The 18,766-nt window shown below is 41.2% G+C and overlaps 1 protein-coding gene across 2 annotated transcripts in view; it reads right to left on the bottom strand.

The window, feature by feature from the left end:
• Nucleotides 1-18,766, bottom strand: part of LOC149322793 (GEM-interacting protein-like) — a 78,429-nt gene that overhangs the window by 40,581 nt on the left and 19,082 nt on the right. The window contains exons 2-11 of one of the 2 annotated variants that reach the window (XM_089483133.1): nt 15,430-15,523; nt 14,610-14,694; nt 12,477-12,496; nt 12,072-12,115; nt 8,501-8,626; nt 8,101-8,165; nt 4,713-4,823; nt 4,327-4,407; nt 2,833-3,009; nt 1,453-1,590 (exon numbers count right to left, since the gene is read on the bottom strand). In XM_089483133.1, coding sequence (XP_089339259.1) covers nt 1,453-1,590; nt 2,833-3,009; nt 4,327-4,407; nt 4,713-4,823; nt 8,101-8,165; nt 8,501-8,626; nt 12,072-12,115; nt 12,477-12,496; nt 14,610-14,694; nt 15,430-15,523 — 941 coding nt within the window. Of the gene's footprint in view, nt 1-1,452; nt 1,591-2,832; nt 3,010-4,326; nt 4,408-4,712; nt 4,824-8,100; nt 8,166-8,500; nt 8,627-12,071; nt 12,116-12,476; nt 12,497-14,609; nt 14,695-15,429; nt 15,524-18,766 lie in introns of those variants that run through there. The other variant, XM_089483126.1, reaches the window with a different exon arrangement.

Below are 18,766 nucleotides of genomic sequence, written 5' to 3'. Positions count from 1 at the left end.
TTGATGCTTCTGTCCTGGGAACAATTGCTATGTTTCTTGGTGGCAGTCATTTTAGATGGCTCCAGGGATAACAGAAATGCACTGCCATGGAGAGGCACATTTCATTTTGGGAAATACTGGTTTAATTTAAACTGACCTCGAGAGCGGGAATAAAAACTTATGAGTGCTGGGAGTTCCCTGTGAATATGTCAGCTTGGGAGAAACATCATGTAAATCTCAAAACAAACAAACAAATGGGAAAAGATAGCAACAAAACCATGAACTTTCTGGTTTTTCCAGTCTGTCTAGATGGGCACTTAAATAAGTAATCTTTTACTGTATGTTGAAATTTTGTTAAATTAAATTTTGTATTATACACTACAACCTTAAGTGCAAAGATATATACAATTGAACAATAAAGTTAGAATCATCCAAGCTACTATATTCTCCATCACCATGTATGGATGTGAGAGCCAGACAGTTAAGAAAGAATACAGGAAGAAAATCAATTCATTGGAGATATTGTGCTGAAGGAGAGTGCTAAGGATACTGTGGATGGCCAAAAAGACAAACAAATGGGTCCTTGAACAGATAAAGCCTGAAATCTCCCTTGAAGCCAAGATGATCAAACTGAGCCTGCCACATCATGAGAAGGCATGACTCGCTAGAAAAGACAATATATAATCCTAGGAAAGGTAGAATGCAGCAGAAGGCAAGGAAGACCACATGCTAGATGGATAGACTCAATCAATGAGTTCGCGGGCCTCAGTCTGCAGGAAATTAACAGAGCAATGGAGGATAGGGTTTTTTGGAGATGTCTCATCCATGGAGTCGCCATGAGTTGAGGTTGACTTGAAGGCAGCTAACAACAACAAATTATACATCTGTGCCTTTGAGGACACTCCAATAGTTTTATTTGTGTGGATGAGTTCAGAAATGTTGTGTCTGTGGTGGCAGCAGTGGTTCAAGGGTGGTAGTGGCCAGTGGTCAGATTTAAGTCTCACAAAGGAGCCATGAAAGCATGTAAAAGGTCTCCTCATTAGGTGCGATAGTGATGGGACAGGTGGAGGCACACACATTTGGCAGCAATAGTGGGGAGGTGGATGGCCCTCACAGCTGGAGGCAGCAATGAGATAAATAGAAGTCATCACAATTGGTCAAAGTGGTGGAATAAGTAGACAACTCTCACATGGACATGTTACTCTATTGCAGTGAAACAGCAATATAACGAGTTTTAAGATTAACAAGTTTATTATGGCACTATTTCTCAAATTTTTTTTCCTTACCATAAAATTCTTTCCTAACAATGTAATGGGAGGCAGGGCTACCAGAGTGGATTATGCGGGGGGGGGGGGGGGGGGGAGGAAGGAAACAAATCCTGAAATTTTAAGGTAGGGATCCTCCCACCACCACATTCAGGCCACAAGCCATGAGTTCAGGGGCACCACTAAACATGGATTGTTCACTACTCACCCGTGTCAGTACCTCATCCCCTTGGTACACTAGTTTGCGGATGTGGGAGATGATTCTCTCCCTGGCTTTCTCCAGTTCCTGACGGCGACTGTTCGCATCAAAGACACATCCCTTATAGATGGCTTCTGATTCCTGAACCTGCATGCAGTGAAATAGGGACATATGGCATGAACTCAGTTTTCTCATTTGGTGCAGAGTCTGGCCCAATTTAACCTTTCCAGACACTTAAGAATACATCCTAAAGTCTTGTGGGTGACACAAGGACCTATGGAATACCCTTTTAGGACACATTCCTTTTGATTTCCCAAGTCTGTATCCACTGCCTTCAATTATATGGCTCTTTTCAGAAAACTTACATGTTTGTAAGTCTGAAGACTTACAAAAACCTGACACAGGCATGCTGCCCAACCCACCTCTGGTATTTGAACACCCTCTAACAGTGTATTGGCCCAGACTAATGACAAAATAAATTAGTTGTAATTAATGTCTCTCTGCAATAACAGAGGTATGATTAGGATAGTTGCAATTTTAACTTAATATGAAATAATTTCACACTTTTTGCAAGTTAACTGCAACTCTTTAATTACTTTGAAGATCATGGGTGTGCTTTTATCTAATGCCATAGGAGACTAATGGTCCAATTGCTAGCTCATGCTGTACCTTGTGCTTTGTTGTAGGTGTTTAGGGTACACTGAGGTCGAGAGAAGTATGTGTTTTGTGCCACAGGCCAGCAGCTTGTAGCATTCAGACATTTTTGAAAACAGTACCTGATAAGAGCACTATTTTAGTAAATTCTGAGAAATTGGGAAATCTTAACTTTTTCAAACTTGCAACTCTAATGAGAACTATTTTGGAGAAATTATTTAAAATAGTTTCCCAAGTTCTGTTCTCTACACATTACTAATCTTTCTTTTACACAAGAGTCTGGCGGGATACAAACCGCCGCTTTGCGGCGCTTCCCCGCCGCCGCCGTTTGCTCCGTGCGGGAGCTGCAGCAGTCAAACCGCGCGGCTCCCGCGCGGAGCAAAAAAGAAGCTCCATTTTGGAGCTTCTTCTTGCGGCGCCTCTATGACGTCGCGAGGCGCCTGGCGCGGACTCGCGACGTCATAGGCGCCGCGACACGTCTGGACGCTATGCGTCCAGTACGTAAAGATGGCGGCGCCCATGTGGAAGGGGCGCCGCCATCTTGTACATATTGTATACGTACTAGGGTTAGGGGGGTGCGGAAGCACCGCCCCTTCCTAACCCTAGTACGTATACAATACGTACTATATGGCGGTATGTATCCCGCCTCTGTATAACAAAATACAAGGTCTGCATCAGAGGCCAAACTACTACAATTATCAAGGTGCTCAATTGCATAGATTTTGGAGCCAATACCTTGAATTGTGCTTCAACTCGGTAACGGCGACGCTTCTCCAGTTGCTTGTTACCACTGCCTGTCATGCCCTGGCATTCTTCTTCTGCCTTGGCACTTAATACTTTGGCCTTCTCCAGATCCTCACAGCGCTGGAGATAATGGATGCGGGACTTGCGCATAGAGGATAAAGAATCATTCTGAAATTGGAGCAAGAGTTAGCAAGGACAGGCTCCCAGTTCTGAATGGTTTTGTTCACCCTGAGGTTAGGGCCGATTCTAATATCAAACTTATTTTGTTCCTAATTAAAATAGTCTTGTGATAAAGTGAGCCTGGAAGAAAAATTCGCATCATGTTCCGCTTTATAGGCGAATGGGAACACCCATTCCTGTGTGTTCCTGTGGAAAGCAGCATATTCGCTTAGGCTTACAAATGAGACTTCCATGTGACATTCTTCCAAATGAGGCTTTAAAATGTTTTAAATTATTGTAAGTTGCCTTGAATCCCATATTGGGGAAAAGGCAAGACGTAAATGCAATACATAAAATAAAATAAAATAAAACAAAGCTGTAGGTTGCCTATGGGCAAATTTGAATACCTTACAGCAGACTGAGGCTGCATCTGCACTGCACAAATAATGCAGTTTGACAACACTTTAACTGCCATGGCTTAGTATTGCAGAATTCTGGGATTTGTACATTATTGTAGCACCAGAGCTCTCTGGCAGTTAAATATCTCACAAAACTACATATTCTAGAATTCCACAGCATTGAACAATGGCAGTTCAAATGGCATTAAAATGCATTAATTCTGCAGTGCAGATGCAGCCTGAGTAGACAAGTGGCCCTTTCACACTACCCAACTATGACCCTACTTTAGTTTCCATGGCAATATTCTATGGAATCCTGAGATCTGTAGTTTGATCAGAGGCACTACAAGAGCTATGGTAATTAAAGTGGAATCATAGCACTATAACTGAGTTGTGTGAAAGGGCTACATTTGCTAAATTGAAAGAAGTGGTGATTCTTTCCATATTTCTTTCAAGCTACTGCTGCTACACAACTAAAACAGCTCTAGGCAGTGCGACAGGAGAACATGTTGCAGCAACTCCTGTGGATTTAACTGAAAGAGATTCTAAATGCAGATCTGTGAAAACAGAAGTCTACACTGAAATCGGTGCAAAGAGAGTGTGGTTCACCCAGAGCTTCTGAATTAGGTTGCTGCACATTCAGCCAGTTTCTTTATGTGCTTGTCCTCAGCCTGCCAGTTGTTGTTTTTTAACCTGAAGCCAAGTTGTGTCTTTTTGGAATAAGGCTTAAAAGACTTACCATACACATATTTGCATGAAAGTCCTTAGTGCCTTCCTACCTGATCCCATCCTTCTACATCGATTTCATTACACTTTGCCAAAAAAATTATTAAGAAATCATGCATTAATAGGACCCTTGAAAACCTGACAGGTGACTACTATGATGCTAACTTCTTTTCCTTTCAACCCTTCCTAATGCTGCACTTACCATCCTTTTCTGCTCCTTTTGCCACTGGTCTTTGAATTCCTTTCGCCATTTCTCAATTTCATTCCTCTTGGCCCAAAGAGGCTGTAGAAAAAGGCCAGGGATAGCAGCAAAGGAGAGAGGTAAGGAAGAAGGTGACATCTCAAGCAGCTCTATCTAATATTTACAAAACGACCATGCCCTTATAACAAAATAAAGAGCTGTGGGAGTGGGACATAATCGAGAGATTATATCTGCGGCTTCCACCACTTCCCCTCCCCTCACCCCCTCCTCTTCTTAAAATGTAGGCACCAAAGCTATGTGAGGGGCTCCAGCAGCAATCGTTTTACCCCTAAGATTTTGGTTAGTCTGTGTATCCATAACCTTGTTCAAGCCAGAAAATGCCATACCTCATAGTATTCTTTCACATGCAACAATGAAGCTGTTTCAAGGGCTACATTCCCTGCCTTTATGTCATGCTCCATAACCATGGTGTACAGAGTCTGGAGAGGCATGCAGTTCTGGAAAAACAAAAAGCATTGGAACTGGAATAAGAAGACATTTGGGCTGAAATCCCTACTTAGAGATGAGTGTGATGGCAGTGTTCTCCATTGGAAATACCAATATGGGCAACATTTTAAGCCTGCACTATATGTGGTTCCATTTAGTAGCTCAATACAGTCATCATAGTCCATGCAAAAAAAGCTCACCACATGGAACATGCTGGAGTCATGTCTCAACACCAGCAATGCAACTTTTTGCAGGCCCATAGCCTCAAACATTTTACAATGAAAATAGGGACATGTGTGGTCAAGCAACACCAGAATTTAGCCAAGATGGCAAAAAATATTAAGGAGGAAACATTGTCCTGGAACAGACAAGCCAAGTGCACCTTGCTGGTGCCAATTTTAGGGTTAGGGACTGCACACCAATCGCACAGTCCCTAACCCTAGCATAGCGTGGTGGCTTAGTAATGGTGGCATCCCATCCATACAGGTGCCACCATTTTGACGTAAGCAATGCGCAGCATCTGCATACCACTGTGTGTCGCTTACATAATGAGTGCACATTGGCGCACTCATTACGTCCGCCCAGCGGCACAAAAAGAACCCAGTTTTTCCAGGTTCTTTTAACTCTGGAAGGACGCCGCACAGTCTGGTGGCTGCAGCATCCCTCCTGAGGGAAAAAGGCCGCTGGAGGCCACCCTTTTGGGGTGGTTTGACCCATGCCTAAGAGAGGCTGTGTTTGAGTCTGTAGGAAATGGCAAAATTCCTTTTCTCTCCCCCACTTCTGAGATAACTGAGTGCAAACTACTTTTGCACTTTATTTTCTTTATTGAATGTTCATTAAATGTTTTAAAAACAGAATAAGAAATTAAAAAAACAAAAGTAAAAGCAATAAAAAGAGTGCATAGAAAAGGGGGTGACTTCTGGCCTTTCTTACTGTGATTTTAATAATAATAATAATAATAATAATAATAATAATAATTATTATTATTATTATTTTTATTTGTATTTCCCGCTTCCACCCAAGGATCGAAGCAAGATTATATCATTAAAAATACAGTACAATACAAATATGAACTATAAAATATTAACACTGAATTAAACATTCCTATTAGTGCCTTAAAATATACAAGCAACTATAATCCTATGAATGTCATCGAGAGTGGAGCATTAATTATGTTTTTTTTTATAGAATCAGATGGATATGCCTGCCAGAAGATATCTGTTTACACATTATAATTATTGACATCTCACTCACTAAAATTACACAAAACTTCCTTGCATCCATAATTTATTCTTCCTAATTGTAAAAACCAAACATTACCAAATTTCTTATTTTCACACAAAAAAGTCCATAAGGTTTTTCCAATTTGTTTTTTTAATATTTTTTAAATATTCAAAACATTCTATGATAAAATCATACAACTTATCTTTTTCTACTAAATTTATAAACTTGAACCCCTCCTCTAACATGAGTCATGTTAAATTATTCCATGTTATACCTTGAACAGTTATGCTGCCATATTCATATACAGTCTAATCAATTTTTCCTACCCCAACAATACTTCATTTTAAAGAGCTTGTCTTAAAGATCTTAATGTAATATAAATTTCAGTTCCTTTAATCATATTCTATGTTAATTCATCTGTGTATTGGAACCAAAATTTGTAACCCATCCTCTACAACTATATATACCGTATATATATACACTCACCAACAATGCTTCATTTTAAAGAGGTTCTCTTTAAGATGTTAACATACTATAAATTTAAATTCATCATCAATTTGAACTTTATCATGAATTCCTTTCACCTGAGTCTATTTCTTCAGATGCATGAGGTGGAGTGGAGTCTCATATCACAGACCACATATCACTCCACCTCATGCACCTGAGGAAGTAGGCTCAAGTCTACAAAAACTCATGCTACCAGCTTCTTTCCTTCAGTTACGGGCTAAACAGACCGCCTGGAAGTGCTGGCATGAGGGCAGCTTGGGGGCCTGGCATTTGGATGACATGGTGGGTGGCATCATGGCACTCCTTTGGCATTGTGTTCAGGTGACACATGCCAAAAGGAGTGCCAGAAAGTGCTGTGACAGGGGCACCTTTTGGCTGGTGCTAAAAGGAGTGGCATTTTGTTGTTCCTTTTAGCGCTGAGAAAGCGCCGGATGGGGGCCATGTCATGCAGTTGCCATGGCCCCAATCCAGCAAGGAAAGGGACAGCGGGATACCACTCCAAAAGGTCAGACTGTTTTGCCCCTTAAGTTTCAAAGGTGCTACCAGATCCCTTGGAATACTGATTTTCTAGACTAACACGGCTATGTCTTTGATATCTTCAGCCCATGTTAAAAATGTCAATGAAATTTCCTGCCCATCAGCATTTTCCTCCATTTTTTACTGAACAGTACAAGGGACTGATGCACCCAGCTTACAGCTGAAGAGCTACAGTCTGTGAACTCTGCAAATTCCACTTTGCAACTCTAATTGCATAAAAGGGACCTTGCTGTTCAATGCAAATCATTCGTAATATACTAGTTGGCTCCAGGTGCAGACTGACAGTTAACATGCTTCATATTTATGTAAAATATTTTATCCTACCTATTGGGGACATAGTGCTTTTTACATAGGTGTTAATTTTGCCTTCCCAAATACAGAAATACACTTTGAACAAGTGTCTTTGTTTCCATTAATAGGCATATAAGAACACAGTACCAGAAAATAGCTGTTGCTTTTGAGTTACTGGAAACAACACAGTGGAACACTGGCCTTCTCATATGGTGGTAGGCGGGGGAGAAATACTTATATGTACTTGGAAAAAAAAGTGTCTTCAAGTGTCTTTAAAAATAGGGCTGGTTGTTCTGGCTATTTTTATTTGTCTGTGATTTTCGAACTATTTCAAAGAGGAGTTTTTTCCAGTTTGTTTTTAAATATGTTTTAGTCATATACTGTATTTACTGTTTTAAATGTACAGGCAAGCACCACATTTCCAGTACATATATCTACATTTGCAGCCAATTTTCCCAGTACATATAAAATTAATTCATCCACTATCCCCACATGTAGAAGTAAGCATTCCAGTGTGTCTGCTATATAGGGTCAATGTGTAGTTTCACCCAGAAGGAACCTGAAACAATATAATGTATGTACATATATATAGCAAGATACAGTACTGCTTTTAGGATCCAGCTGGGAAAGATAGACTTACAAAGACCCTATAAAAATGTAATTGCTACCAAACAATTTCATGCAAAGTGCAAACTGAAGTCAAAGAAGGGAGTATCCCAGGAAACTTACCTGAGAAAAAATGGCACTTCGGCCAGCTTCAGCAATCTTCAGGATGTTCTTTGCAAATTCAACCTCTGTGAACAAGGAACAGGTGAGTGAACTAAATTTCCAGAGAAAATGGCTGGTAAGATTGGAGCTCCTCTTTTGTTGTTGTTTAGTCCCAAAAAAACTTCTGATTTTGGAAAGACACTCCCACCTTGTGGCAAGGTATATAGGAAGAGCTGTGTGTTCACTCAAACATTATATATTCTGTTGCCTTAGCCCAAGATGGCTTGTACAAACATTTTCATGGATGCATAAATTTGGAAGAGAACCTTCTGAGTGGGTAAGCTTTAACTTAAAGGGATATACGTATAAGTAGGGAAGGGGAGAATGTTATAGATTCTGGATATTAATAAATGAACCTCACCATAAGCAAGGCGTTTGTCTACCCAGTTCAGCAGCTCCTTGATATATTTGCACCACATCTTGGCATAACCCAGGGCTGCTTCCACACCACCATCACACTTGATCAGCATCTCGTCAACCTCTTCCACTGAAAATGAAACAGCAGGTTGGTTACATGAAATAGCTTGTGAAAAATCTTTAGAGTTGCCATCTAACTGCATTAGAGGCAGCACAAAAGCCTCTTATTAAAGATAGTTGAATATGTTTCCTGATCAAGGGGCTTGTCTGTACTTACCAGAATACTCTAGGCTGCCCCTGGAGTATTCTGGCTCCAAATCTCTCCCTCCAATTCTCTCCCTCCCTTACCTTGCAGGCTTTCAGCTCTCTTCTCCAGTGATGACAGGCCATTCCATCGACTTTGACCAGTCCACAGACCATCCCAAGACCTTCCCATGCAGTTCTCATTTGTCACTTGGCACCACTGCTGAGGTCAGAAGGAGCTGCACTCTGAGCTATTGACACAGGGTGCCTTGTTGTGACCTCAGAGTGACATACAACTGCAGCAAGAGCACCAGGTGACAGATGGGGCCACAGGTGAAAAGGTAGATGCCCATGTTGCCAAAAACCCTTCAAGAACCTGCAGCAAATGGTGAGTTATTTAAATGCGGATTAGGAGGAGGAAGCCCTAAATGGGGTGCAGGCATCACAAAGACAGTCCATTTTGGTCTTTTGGTCTTATGTCATTTAAGCAGGATACAGTGAACTTGGGGAGGATGCAACTTGGAGTAAATCTTCTATGTAGACAAGACAAGGTTACCCATAGCATTGCTATACAGAAAACTGCGGAGGACTCCTATTCCTTTAACAGTTATGCAGAAGTGGGAATTTCAGCAGATGTTGCTTGTTACCTGGTTATATGACAACCTACACCTGCTGAATTTCCTTCTTCTAGACAACCGTTAAGGTACAGGAGCCCTCTCCAGTTCTAACTGTGGCAAGTCTATTTAGAGCTGGCCTGCCACACACTTAGAGGAGAGCAATGGTGATTGCTGGCAAATTCCAGAGCGCTCTGCTCTGCTGGTCTTTAATACATTAATGTGTAAACTTCAGTTTGATCCTATGGTCAATGAATTAGTGAGAAGCAATCTGTCCATAATGTTGGAAATGAAGGAAAATTTGAAAAAGGACCATACTAAAGATATCATTAAGACAGTAAGAGATCTTGATGGTGGTGATGTGGTGCTCAACCAAATCACAAAATGCTTCCAGGGAGAGCTGTTCTTATCTTACCATCATTCTGTCCTTCCTCTATGAAACAGTTCCAAGACTGGCAGGGGAGGCAACGCAAGTGCCAACATTCTCCTTACTCTCTGAACTAGAAACTGTCAGTATGTTGACATTTGCTAGGCAACCATGGAGTGAATCTCCTCAGCTCTGCTTAAAACAAGTTCTAGAGTAATCCTGTTGCTAAGCAATGATGGTTAAAAAAATAACATAAAAACTACTGATGCAAATCATTGTCTATTTCATCCTTGCAGGAAAAAAAAAAATATTGCTGCAGTTTTCTCCCCTTTCTGGGAGAATACAAGATTTCCCTGCAGTTTTCTTCTGATATTCAAACTCTATGAAGTTTTTTTCAGGGAGGTATTTGATGCAGAAATTCACATGGTTTTTCTCCAGAGGAAATAGAATTTTCATGTACAAAACAGTATTTTCTGCATAGGAAACAGCCTTTCCTGCACAGAACACATTTTCATTCACAAAAGGGTTGTATTTCTACTAAAAAATGAATAGCTGCTCAAGAATTCCTGAAACATGCAAGATTTCAGCCCTACTCTTTTCTTCTTAATAGGGCTTCCCGAATATTAAGAAATAATTTCTGGTCAAGCATTGAAAACAAATGGATATTACTACCATCTCTACAGCCTACTTGATCATTTCACTGGCCGCCTATTTGCTCTTCTAATATTACAAACCTGGGAATATAAGAGCCAACACAATGTAGTGGTTTGAGCTACAACTCTGGAAATCAGGGTACGATTCGTCACTCAGCTATGGAAACCTACTGGGTGACCTTTAGTCAGTCCATACTCTCAGCCTCAGAAAGCCCCATGATAGGGTGGCCTTAGTGTCACCGTAAGTCGGAAGTGACTTGAAGGCACACCCCAACAATAACAACAAAGGAATATAAGAGCTCTGGTGTTGTATTAGAACAATGGTCTATTTGGTTTAGCATCCTGCTTTCTACACTAGTCAACAAGATGCATACAATACAGTCGGCCCTTCTTATACATGGATTTTTTATACACGGATTCAAGCATCCATGGTTTGAAAGTGTTTTTAAAAAGTATAAATTTCAAATATAAAACCTTGATTTTCCATTTTTTATAAGGGACACCATTTTGCTATGTCATTATATTTAATGGGACTTGCGCATCCACGGATTTGTTATCCACGGGGGATGTTGGAACCTAACCCCAACATATAACAAAGGTCCACTGTACAAGGAGGATACTGCGACTCCTGCTGCTGCTGACTCTTAGCAAATGGCAGTAAAGAGGCATATCACCCCAAAGCAGGTGTGGCTGTTGATTTTCATGTGTGTAGGGCAATTAATCTATTCAAGGTTTCACCCTGAACCTTGGATAACTCTTTTAAACTTTGGACAAAAATCAATTGAACCAATGATTCACTGACATGTAAGCCATTAGCCACTGTTTTGAATGGATTCAATGACTCATTGCTATGGAAGCCATCAACCACCCATGGACATGAAGGGTCTGTTATGCCCGAATGGTAAGGACAGTATGTTTGAACCTGAGAGCATGTGGTTGAGATTCCTCCTTTTCTGAACCTTCCCATGTAGGGCTGATACAGATATTTGTGACACCAAATTTGGATTTTATCACTATGCATGTAACATTTATTAAGACATTAAAGTAGTACAGACATTGATACTCAAGAGAGCTCTCTTTCACACACACACACACATACTCACGCACACACAAGTGGCCTTTGGTGAAGTCGGTGATCAGTCATCCTCACAAAAGACCATGGGAGCCCCTGGTGCCGCTGTTTCAGGAGACACACTTGTGTGTGCATGAGTATGTGTGTGTATCTCATTATCTATATGCAAACATTCCAAAATCCCAAACACTTCTGGTTCCAAGCATTTCAAATAAGGGAGACTAAACCTGTACCATTTAATTCCAGCAATCAATTGTTCATTTTAGAAAAAAAGGGAGAAAAGATGACTTTCTTTGATCCATTCTGCATCTCCAGTTAATCTGATTTGTTGGATGACAAACAGTTCTCTTAGTCTCATTACCTGATACTCTGAAAATTTCATTTATTGCATTTAACCAAAGATCACTACAATTTAGTCCAACAGTGTAACAAAAATAAACTATAAGACGTCAAAACAAAATAAAATAGTCTATTTTTGAAGCATAACAAATTGTTCATACAACAGATACAGTGATCATCCTTTAAAATTAAGGTTAAGGAACTAATGAAAAATCACTAATAAAATAACCACATATCTCCAACAAAATGCTACCATATAAATTCTGGTATTGTGAGAGAGGAATTACCTGAGATTTTTCCTGGTTCTCCTTCCTCCATATTTTTTTCACATGTATGGAAAATTTCTGGCTGAAATTGAAAAAAGATAAGAAAATTTAAAGTGAAACTTTTTTTTAAAGGGGAGTTGCATTAAAAAAAAAATCACCCAGTTCCCCCTGTAAAGCTTTATTTAATTTGCTTAACACAACACCCTTGCTTTGACTTTGTTCCAAGGCACTGAGGCTGCATCTCCACTGGGTAAAAAGTGCAATTTGGAACCATTTTAACTGACATGACTCTGCCGTATGAAATTCTGGGATCTGCAGTCTGTTGTGGTACCAGAGCTCTCCGACAGAGAAGGCTCATAAAACTACAAATCCCAGAATTCCATAGCACTGAGCCATGACAATTAAAGTGGTGTCAAACTGCATTATTTCTGCAGTGCAGATTGGCTCTAAGTCTATAGGCACATCTAAACTGGTCTAAAGAAGTATGCGGGGGGTTGAAATTGCCCAGAGACAGAAATGCTATTTCATGGATGCACTACAGTGCTAAGAAAAAGATTCTAAGAATGAGAAGAGAAGAGAAGGAATTGTTTTTGATCTGATACATCTTGAAATTAAAAATAGACTTTCAAAGGTGAAAATCTTCCTGCTTACATTAGGAATGGCCAAACAATAGCCCAGGAGAACAGAAATGCTGTTGTAAATGTCATTAAAAGTCCCCAAATTCCATAGCATTGAGCCATGGCAATTACAGCAGTGTCAAAGTCACTAATTCTGCAGTGCAAATTAGACCAGATCACGAGAGAGGTGAATGTGTGGCTGGGGAGAAAGAACATGGACATTACCAATCAACAGAAGAGGGAGTACACATGGCTAAGCACCATGATATAGAAAGCATTACTGTCACAATCACTCTCATTTTTGCTACTTTACTAAATCAATATGGCTTGGGCTCAGAGTTTCCCCGATTTTCCAATTAAAAATATGGGGAGGGGGTGAGTGTCTGGGAGATGGGAAAGACTACAGGGCATGTAATTCTTGTCCCACCATTCCCACTCAGCCCTGCATTTAATTTTTAATATTTGGGGGCCCTTGTAGCACTTTTCTACACTCTCATCAAATCAGTATGCCCACATTTCAACATTTGAGTCAGGATTTACAAAACCCATTTCTTCCCTGGCTTGGAATATATTATGCCATCATGACACTGCACCACCAGGTTCTGGATAGGTCACATGAAGTCATGATGTGTGTTAACTGTTCTGTAACTTTTTGGTCATCAATAAAGGGATTCCCCATGAATGTCTAGGGTTGTTTTTTGGTTTGTTTGTTTTTTAAAAAAAAAAATCTGATGGAACATTGTGGCTGCAAACATTAGGTCACTTAACTTTAAACTTTTATTTTTCTGGCTTTTTCCATTGCAAAATAATGAATTAGAACACACACACATGTCAATTTCTCTTGCAAGGTCATGGTCAACAGACAAAACCTCTGGCCATCCTAACCCTTCTGACTCTATTACACAATGCTGGCAGTTTTTGATGAGCGCTATCTTGCTAAAACTTCTTTTAACTTCTGCAGCAGTCACAGGTAGTATGCAAGATAGATAGATAGACAGACAGACAGACAGACACACACGGCTATGTAACACATCACTGGAGTTGTGTCTTATAAACCTCATTTAACAATACGGGCAGGGATAGTTCTTTTCTAAAAGTAGACCTGAATATATATATATATATATATATATATATATATATATATGCGCAACATTTAAAAAGGAGACTCCTCAAGTTCTATGAGACACTTGTGAAGTATACATTTAGACATTTCCTCCAGTTATCCTAGGACTCAACACAATGTACAACAAAAGTTATTGCTTAATTTGAACCTGTGTTCTAATGTACAGGTGGCCCTGTCCAAAAAATGCACTGAAGCTCTGACTGAGTAAATTAGATGCTTACTCAGGGTAGATGCACCCACAGTGATGGCACCAGCACCAATTCTTCCCCTGCCTGCATCTTTTTGTGAGACTTATTTCATGGTTTGTTTGTTCTTTAAAAATAAAAATCTTCAGTAGGTGTGCTCTCCTTTGCTGTGCAACAGCAGCACTGGTGCACTCATGCAATTCTGCTTTGTTTATATGGGCAAAGAGCAGCAATGAGATCCCCTTCCTTCTCCTCTCACTGCCCAACCATAGCCATACTTTGGTTTTGCTGATTGCTCCATAAATTTTCTGAATGCTATGCCCCTTTTCTTCTGTACAGGTGACACATCTAGCTAGGGTTATGGGTTGAGGACAAAGGATGGCATGGCAGATTTCTCTGCAGCAATGCCATTCCCCTGCCAAGCCTGCCACCATCACCCCCACCCACTTCCCCAGATATCATATCTTGCCAATGTTCCTTGATCAGCTCTTGTGGGAGAGTTAATCATGCAAAGGAAGAAATGACATTACTTTTGCTCAAATGGAGGAGAGAAGCTTTGAGTAAGCACATACTTGCCATCAGTTTTTCACACATGCACACACACACACACACCAAAACACAGAATTTATCATACCTGTAGATTTTCCTGCTGTGAGTTTGAGACTTGAGTATCATTGTCATTAGTATCATTAGTATCATCAATGAACATATCAACTGCCCTGAAAAACAGAAAGAATCGATAGTGGAAATCACAAAAATGATCATTATGCAGAATGAAGCAACTGTCTTTAATAGTGGGTTTTGGATGCCATTACAGCATGGCAATTTTTTTTGTATGTTAGCTTAATTTATTTCTAAATGTTTTAATATATTAGGGAAAGAATATGACTGGAAAAATTTCACTTCATCTTCCACAACGTCTTGGGCTGTCCTGATTCAATAACACTAAAGTGTAGACAGTGCCAATTATATAGATGTTTCTCTTCAAATGCCTTAGCTACTCTCAGCAAGTGTGGCATAGTAGTTTGAGTGCTGGACTACAACTCTGGAGACAAGGGTTTGATTCTCAGGTTTGCCATGAAACCCACTGGGTGACCTTGGGCTAGTCACATGCTCTCAGCCTAAATGGACGATAATAGCAAAACTCCTCTGAACAAGTCTTGCCAAGAAAACCCTGTCATAGGGTTGCCATAAGTCAGAAACGAGTTGAAGGCACGCAACAACAACAACAACTCTCAGCGAAGAAGCTAAGAGGGCATTTGAATATGGGATTCCATGGTCCTAATCCAACACTGCAGTTATTACAGCACATTGGATTTCATGGCTTATATATTCCCATCAACATTAATTTTTTCTTCCAGCTGTTTACATAGCCACATTTGCAAATGCATGGAGAAATGGAGTGGTGTGTTTGGTACAGTATAGTCATTAGGTGCCCCTCCTTGGATACATACGCATTTCCAATTGAAATTTCCAGTGCATCCAGGCTCCGAAAAATCTCACTGTAGCGTTTCTTGTTTTCAGTCCCTTTTGCTTGGCTGTTGAGATCTGCAAAGGAGAAAGGCAATTCATGAGACTATTCAGGGAGAATTCAGTGATTGGATTATGTTTAATCCAATGATTATATAAAACTGCACACTCTGCTCCTCATCGTATTTTTGTGCCTTCAATTTGACTATGACTTATGACAATCCTATCCTAGAGCCCCCCCCCACCCCCCGATTTATTTTGAAAAGGGTTGACACATTGACTTCTTCTAAAGCTGAGAGACTGTTACTTGCTTAAGGCCAGCAACTGGGTTGCCATGGCTGAGTGGGAATTTGAAACCTGGTCTTCCAATAGCCTAGTCCAACCCTCAAACCACTACATCGTGTGCTGGCTGTATCCTAGCCTTTGCTGTTGGTGTGTGCCTTCCAATCATTTCAACATTATGCCAACCTGAAAGTGGCCCTACTATGGGGTTTTCTTGGCAAGATTTGTGGCCCTACTATGGGATTTTCTTGGCAAGAGGGGGTTTGCCATTGACTTCCTCTGAGATGGAGAGTGTGTGACTTACTAAAGATCACTAAGGGCCTGTACAGACCACCCCCAACAGACGGCCTGCAGCCACCTCTCTTTGCGCTGGATCAGGGCTGCAGCAACCACACGCTGTGGCCCTGATCTCACCTTTCTGTGGCTCAAAAGGGAGCTGTTTTTTGCACCATGGCTTTTTGGTGCTCCTTTGGTGCTGCCTCATCTAGACCAGTGGTGGCGAACCTCTGGCACGAGTGCCAAAGGTGGCACTCTCTGAGCCCTTTCTGTGGTCACACACCCCATCGCCCCAGCACAGAGTTTCCCACAGTTTGTTACTAGAAAGCTAAAAGGAAATGGCACTTTGAGATAAATAGTGTGTTTTGGGTTGCAATTTGGGCACTCAGGCGCGTTACAGACTGCCGAGAAGGGGCAGTCTCGCACAGCTGCCGGTTGCTCCGCGAGGGAGCCGCAGTAGCCAAACCGTGCGGCTCCCTCACGGAGCAAGAAGAAGCGCCAAAATGGCGCTTCTTCCTGGGCCCCGAAAGAGGTGCCGCAAGGCGTGAGGCGCACACTCGCGGTGCCACTTCCGGTGTGTGACGTCCGGACACTGTGCATGCACAACGTCCAGACACTGTGCGTCCGCAATGTCAAAATGGCGGTGCCCATCTATATAGGGCGCCGCCATTTTGACGCACTCATTACGCGCGAGGGGCAAGGCGCGTCAGGAAGCGCCGCCCCTCACGTGTAATGATGGCGCCTCAAGGGGCCCATCTGTAACGTGCCTCAGTCTCTAAAACATTTGCCATCACTGATCTAGACACAACACCAGAGAAGCCTCATGACACAGTGTGCCATGTGGTGTGGCGCGCAGTGTCATGCCAGCCTGGGGTGGAGTTGGGGTGTGTGTCATATGAATGCCACACGCCGACTCCACCCCCAGGCCAGCCTTAATGGCCAGTCTGTACAGCCTCTAAGTGGGTTTTCATGGCTGAATGGGGATTTGAACCCTGTTCTCCAGAGTCCTAGCCCAATGCTCAAAGCATCACACTATCTTGGCTCTCTCTCCTGGCTCTTACTGTCAAGTAAAATTGCACAAGAGTCTTGCCTTCTTTTGAAACCAAAACCTGTTGAAATCTGCTTGAGTCATTAGTACTATAACTCAAAATCTCACTGTGGCCTACAGCATGTCATCCCATGTCATTGGGGTGACCTCTGGGTTTTAATCCAGACTTTGTCATGTGTTGTTTGTTTGTTTGGATAATTCATTAAATGTTTAGATGAAAACTCAGAGCAGAGCCCTTGTCCTACTGACTGGGGTTTAGTGAATAAATCAAAAGTAAAACCAGACATCAGGTTTTTAGAGATAGACTGGAAATCTCCTCAATACAAATAATACCTATCCTGGGGCAGGGGGAGACGGGCGATAGTTCAAGTTTGCCAATACCTATTGCTGAGTGGTCTGCTGCTGCTGCTGCTGCTGCTGCTGCTGCTGCTGCTGCTGCTGCTATGATGATGATGATGATGATCATCATCATCATCTCAGTTTATATTTCTTTCTGCTGTATGATTTTTAACACCTTTGCCTGATGAAGAAGCCAGTGATGCTTTGAAAGCTTGCATCATGTATTTTGTGCATTTTTGGTTGGTCTAATAAAGGTACCATTGTTTTGTGGATTTTGGATGTTATTGTACTTTGCTATATGGCCAACACAGCTACCCATGGATAAATTTAATCAGATGTTACTGACTGGCGTTTTAGTCCATCAAAGAACTGGATACTATCTAAGGATCCAGGAATCAACAAGTATCTGGATATATTGTGGTGTATTCCAAGTAGTGTCACTTTTAAATGGGCAAACAGTAACATTTATATATGGTGTTTTCTATAACATAACAATAATATATACTATTAAAGAAAAATGAGCAACTATCATACTTGAGCCAGGGAAACATGGGAGGAGTGATGGCTGATCCAATTGGATAAAGCTCTGCAACGGTCATACAAACTGCAAAATCAGAAGGAAGGAAAGCTCACACACTACAGAGCCAAGAGCCCACTGTGACTTCTCTTAAAATATTATGTCTATCATCACCCTGAGTAAGAACCTCTCCAGGTGGAAAGAAATGTTTCTTTTCTTTTTTCAATGAAGGGGCTAAAAGAAATATACACCATTATAGCTTCCAGAATTCTACAGGATGGAACCATGGTGTTTTTACTCAGAGGTAACTCTCATTCGGTTCAATGGACTTCATTGTAAGTGTGCACTGGATTCCACAGCCCTAAACAGTGCTTTCTATTCTGGCAAAAAGTACAGCCTAATCCTACACTTTCTTACTTCAAATAAGATCCTGCATGCTGAGTGATATTTGAGCCTGAAAGCCAAACAACATGTCATATTAAATACATTACAGAGTTCAACGTGACTGATTTTTCTAACAGAAATAGCTGCAGGAGCAAGGAGAAGAGAAAAACCAGAGCTGGACCCACCGCAGATGGCCTTACAAGATGATGCTGACTACAATTGCTAAATAGTGTTACAAATTAAAAAAAATTAAAAATTAAAGGCATGCTGGATAGGGCATAGGGCAGGAAAGCAGGGTTAAGGGAGAGTGCGAAAGAGAATGCGAGGGACCACAGATGTCAGAAACAGCCCCACTTGCACTGCTGAAGAGACGTATAATAAGGAAAGCTCCCTTATTAGTATGTATCCATTTCCTTTAACTACCACAATTGCAGCGAGAATGAGGCTCATGTGATAATGCCTTTACACTAGAGAA

Source organism: Sceloporus occidentalis, unplaced genomic scaffold (genome assembly GCF_023333645.1).
Source record: "Sceloporus occidentalis isolate IW3139 unplaced genomic scaffold, rSceOcc1.0.p SCAF_1, whole genome shotgun sequence".
NCBI classification, from domain to species: domain Eukaryota; kingdom Metazoa; phylum Chordata; class Lepidosauria; order Squamata; family Phrynosomatidae; genus Sceloporus; species Sceloporus occidentalis.
This window is presented reverse-complemented; position numbering and strand designations above follow the sequence as displayed.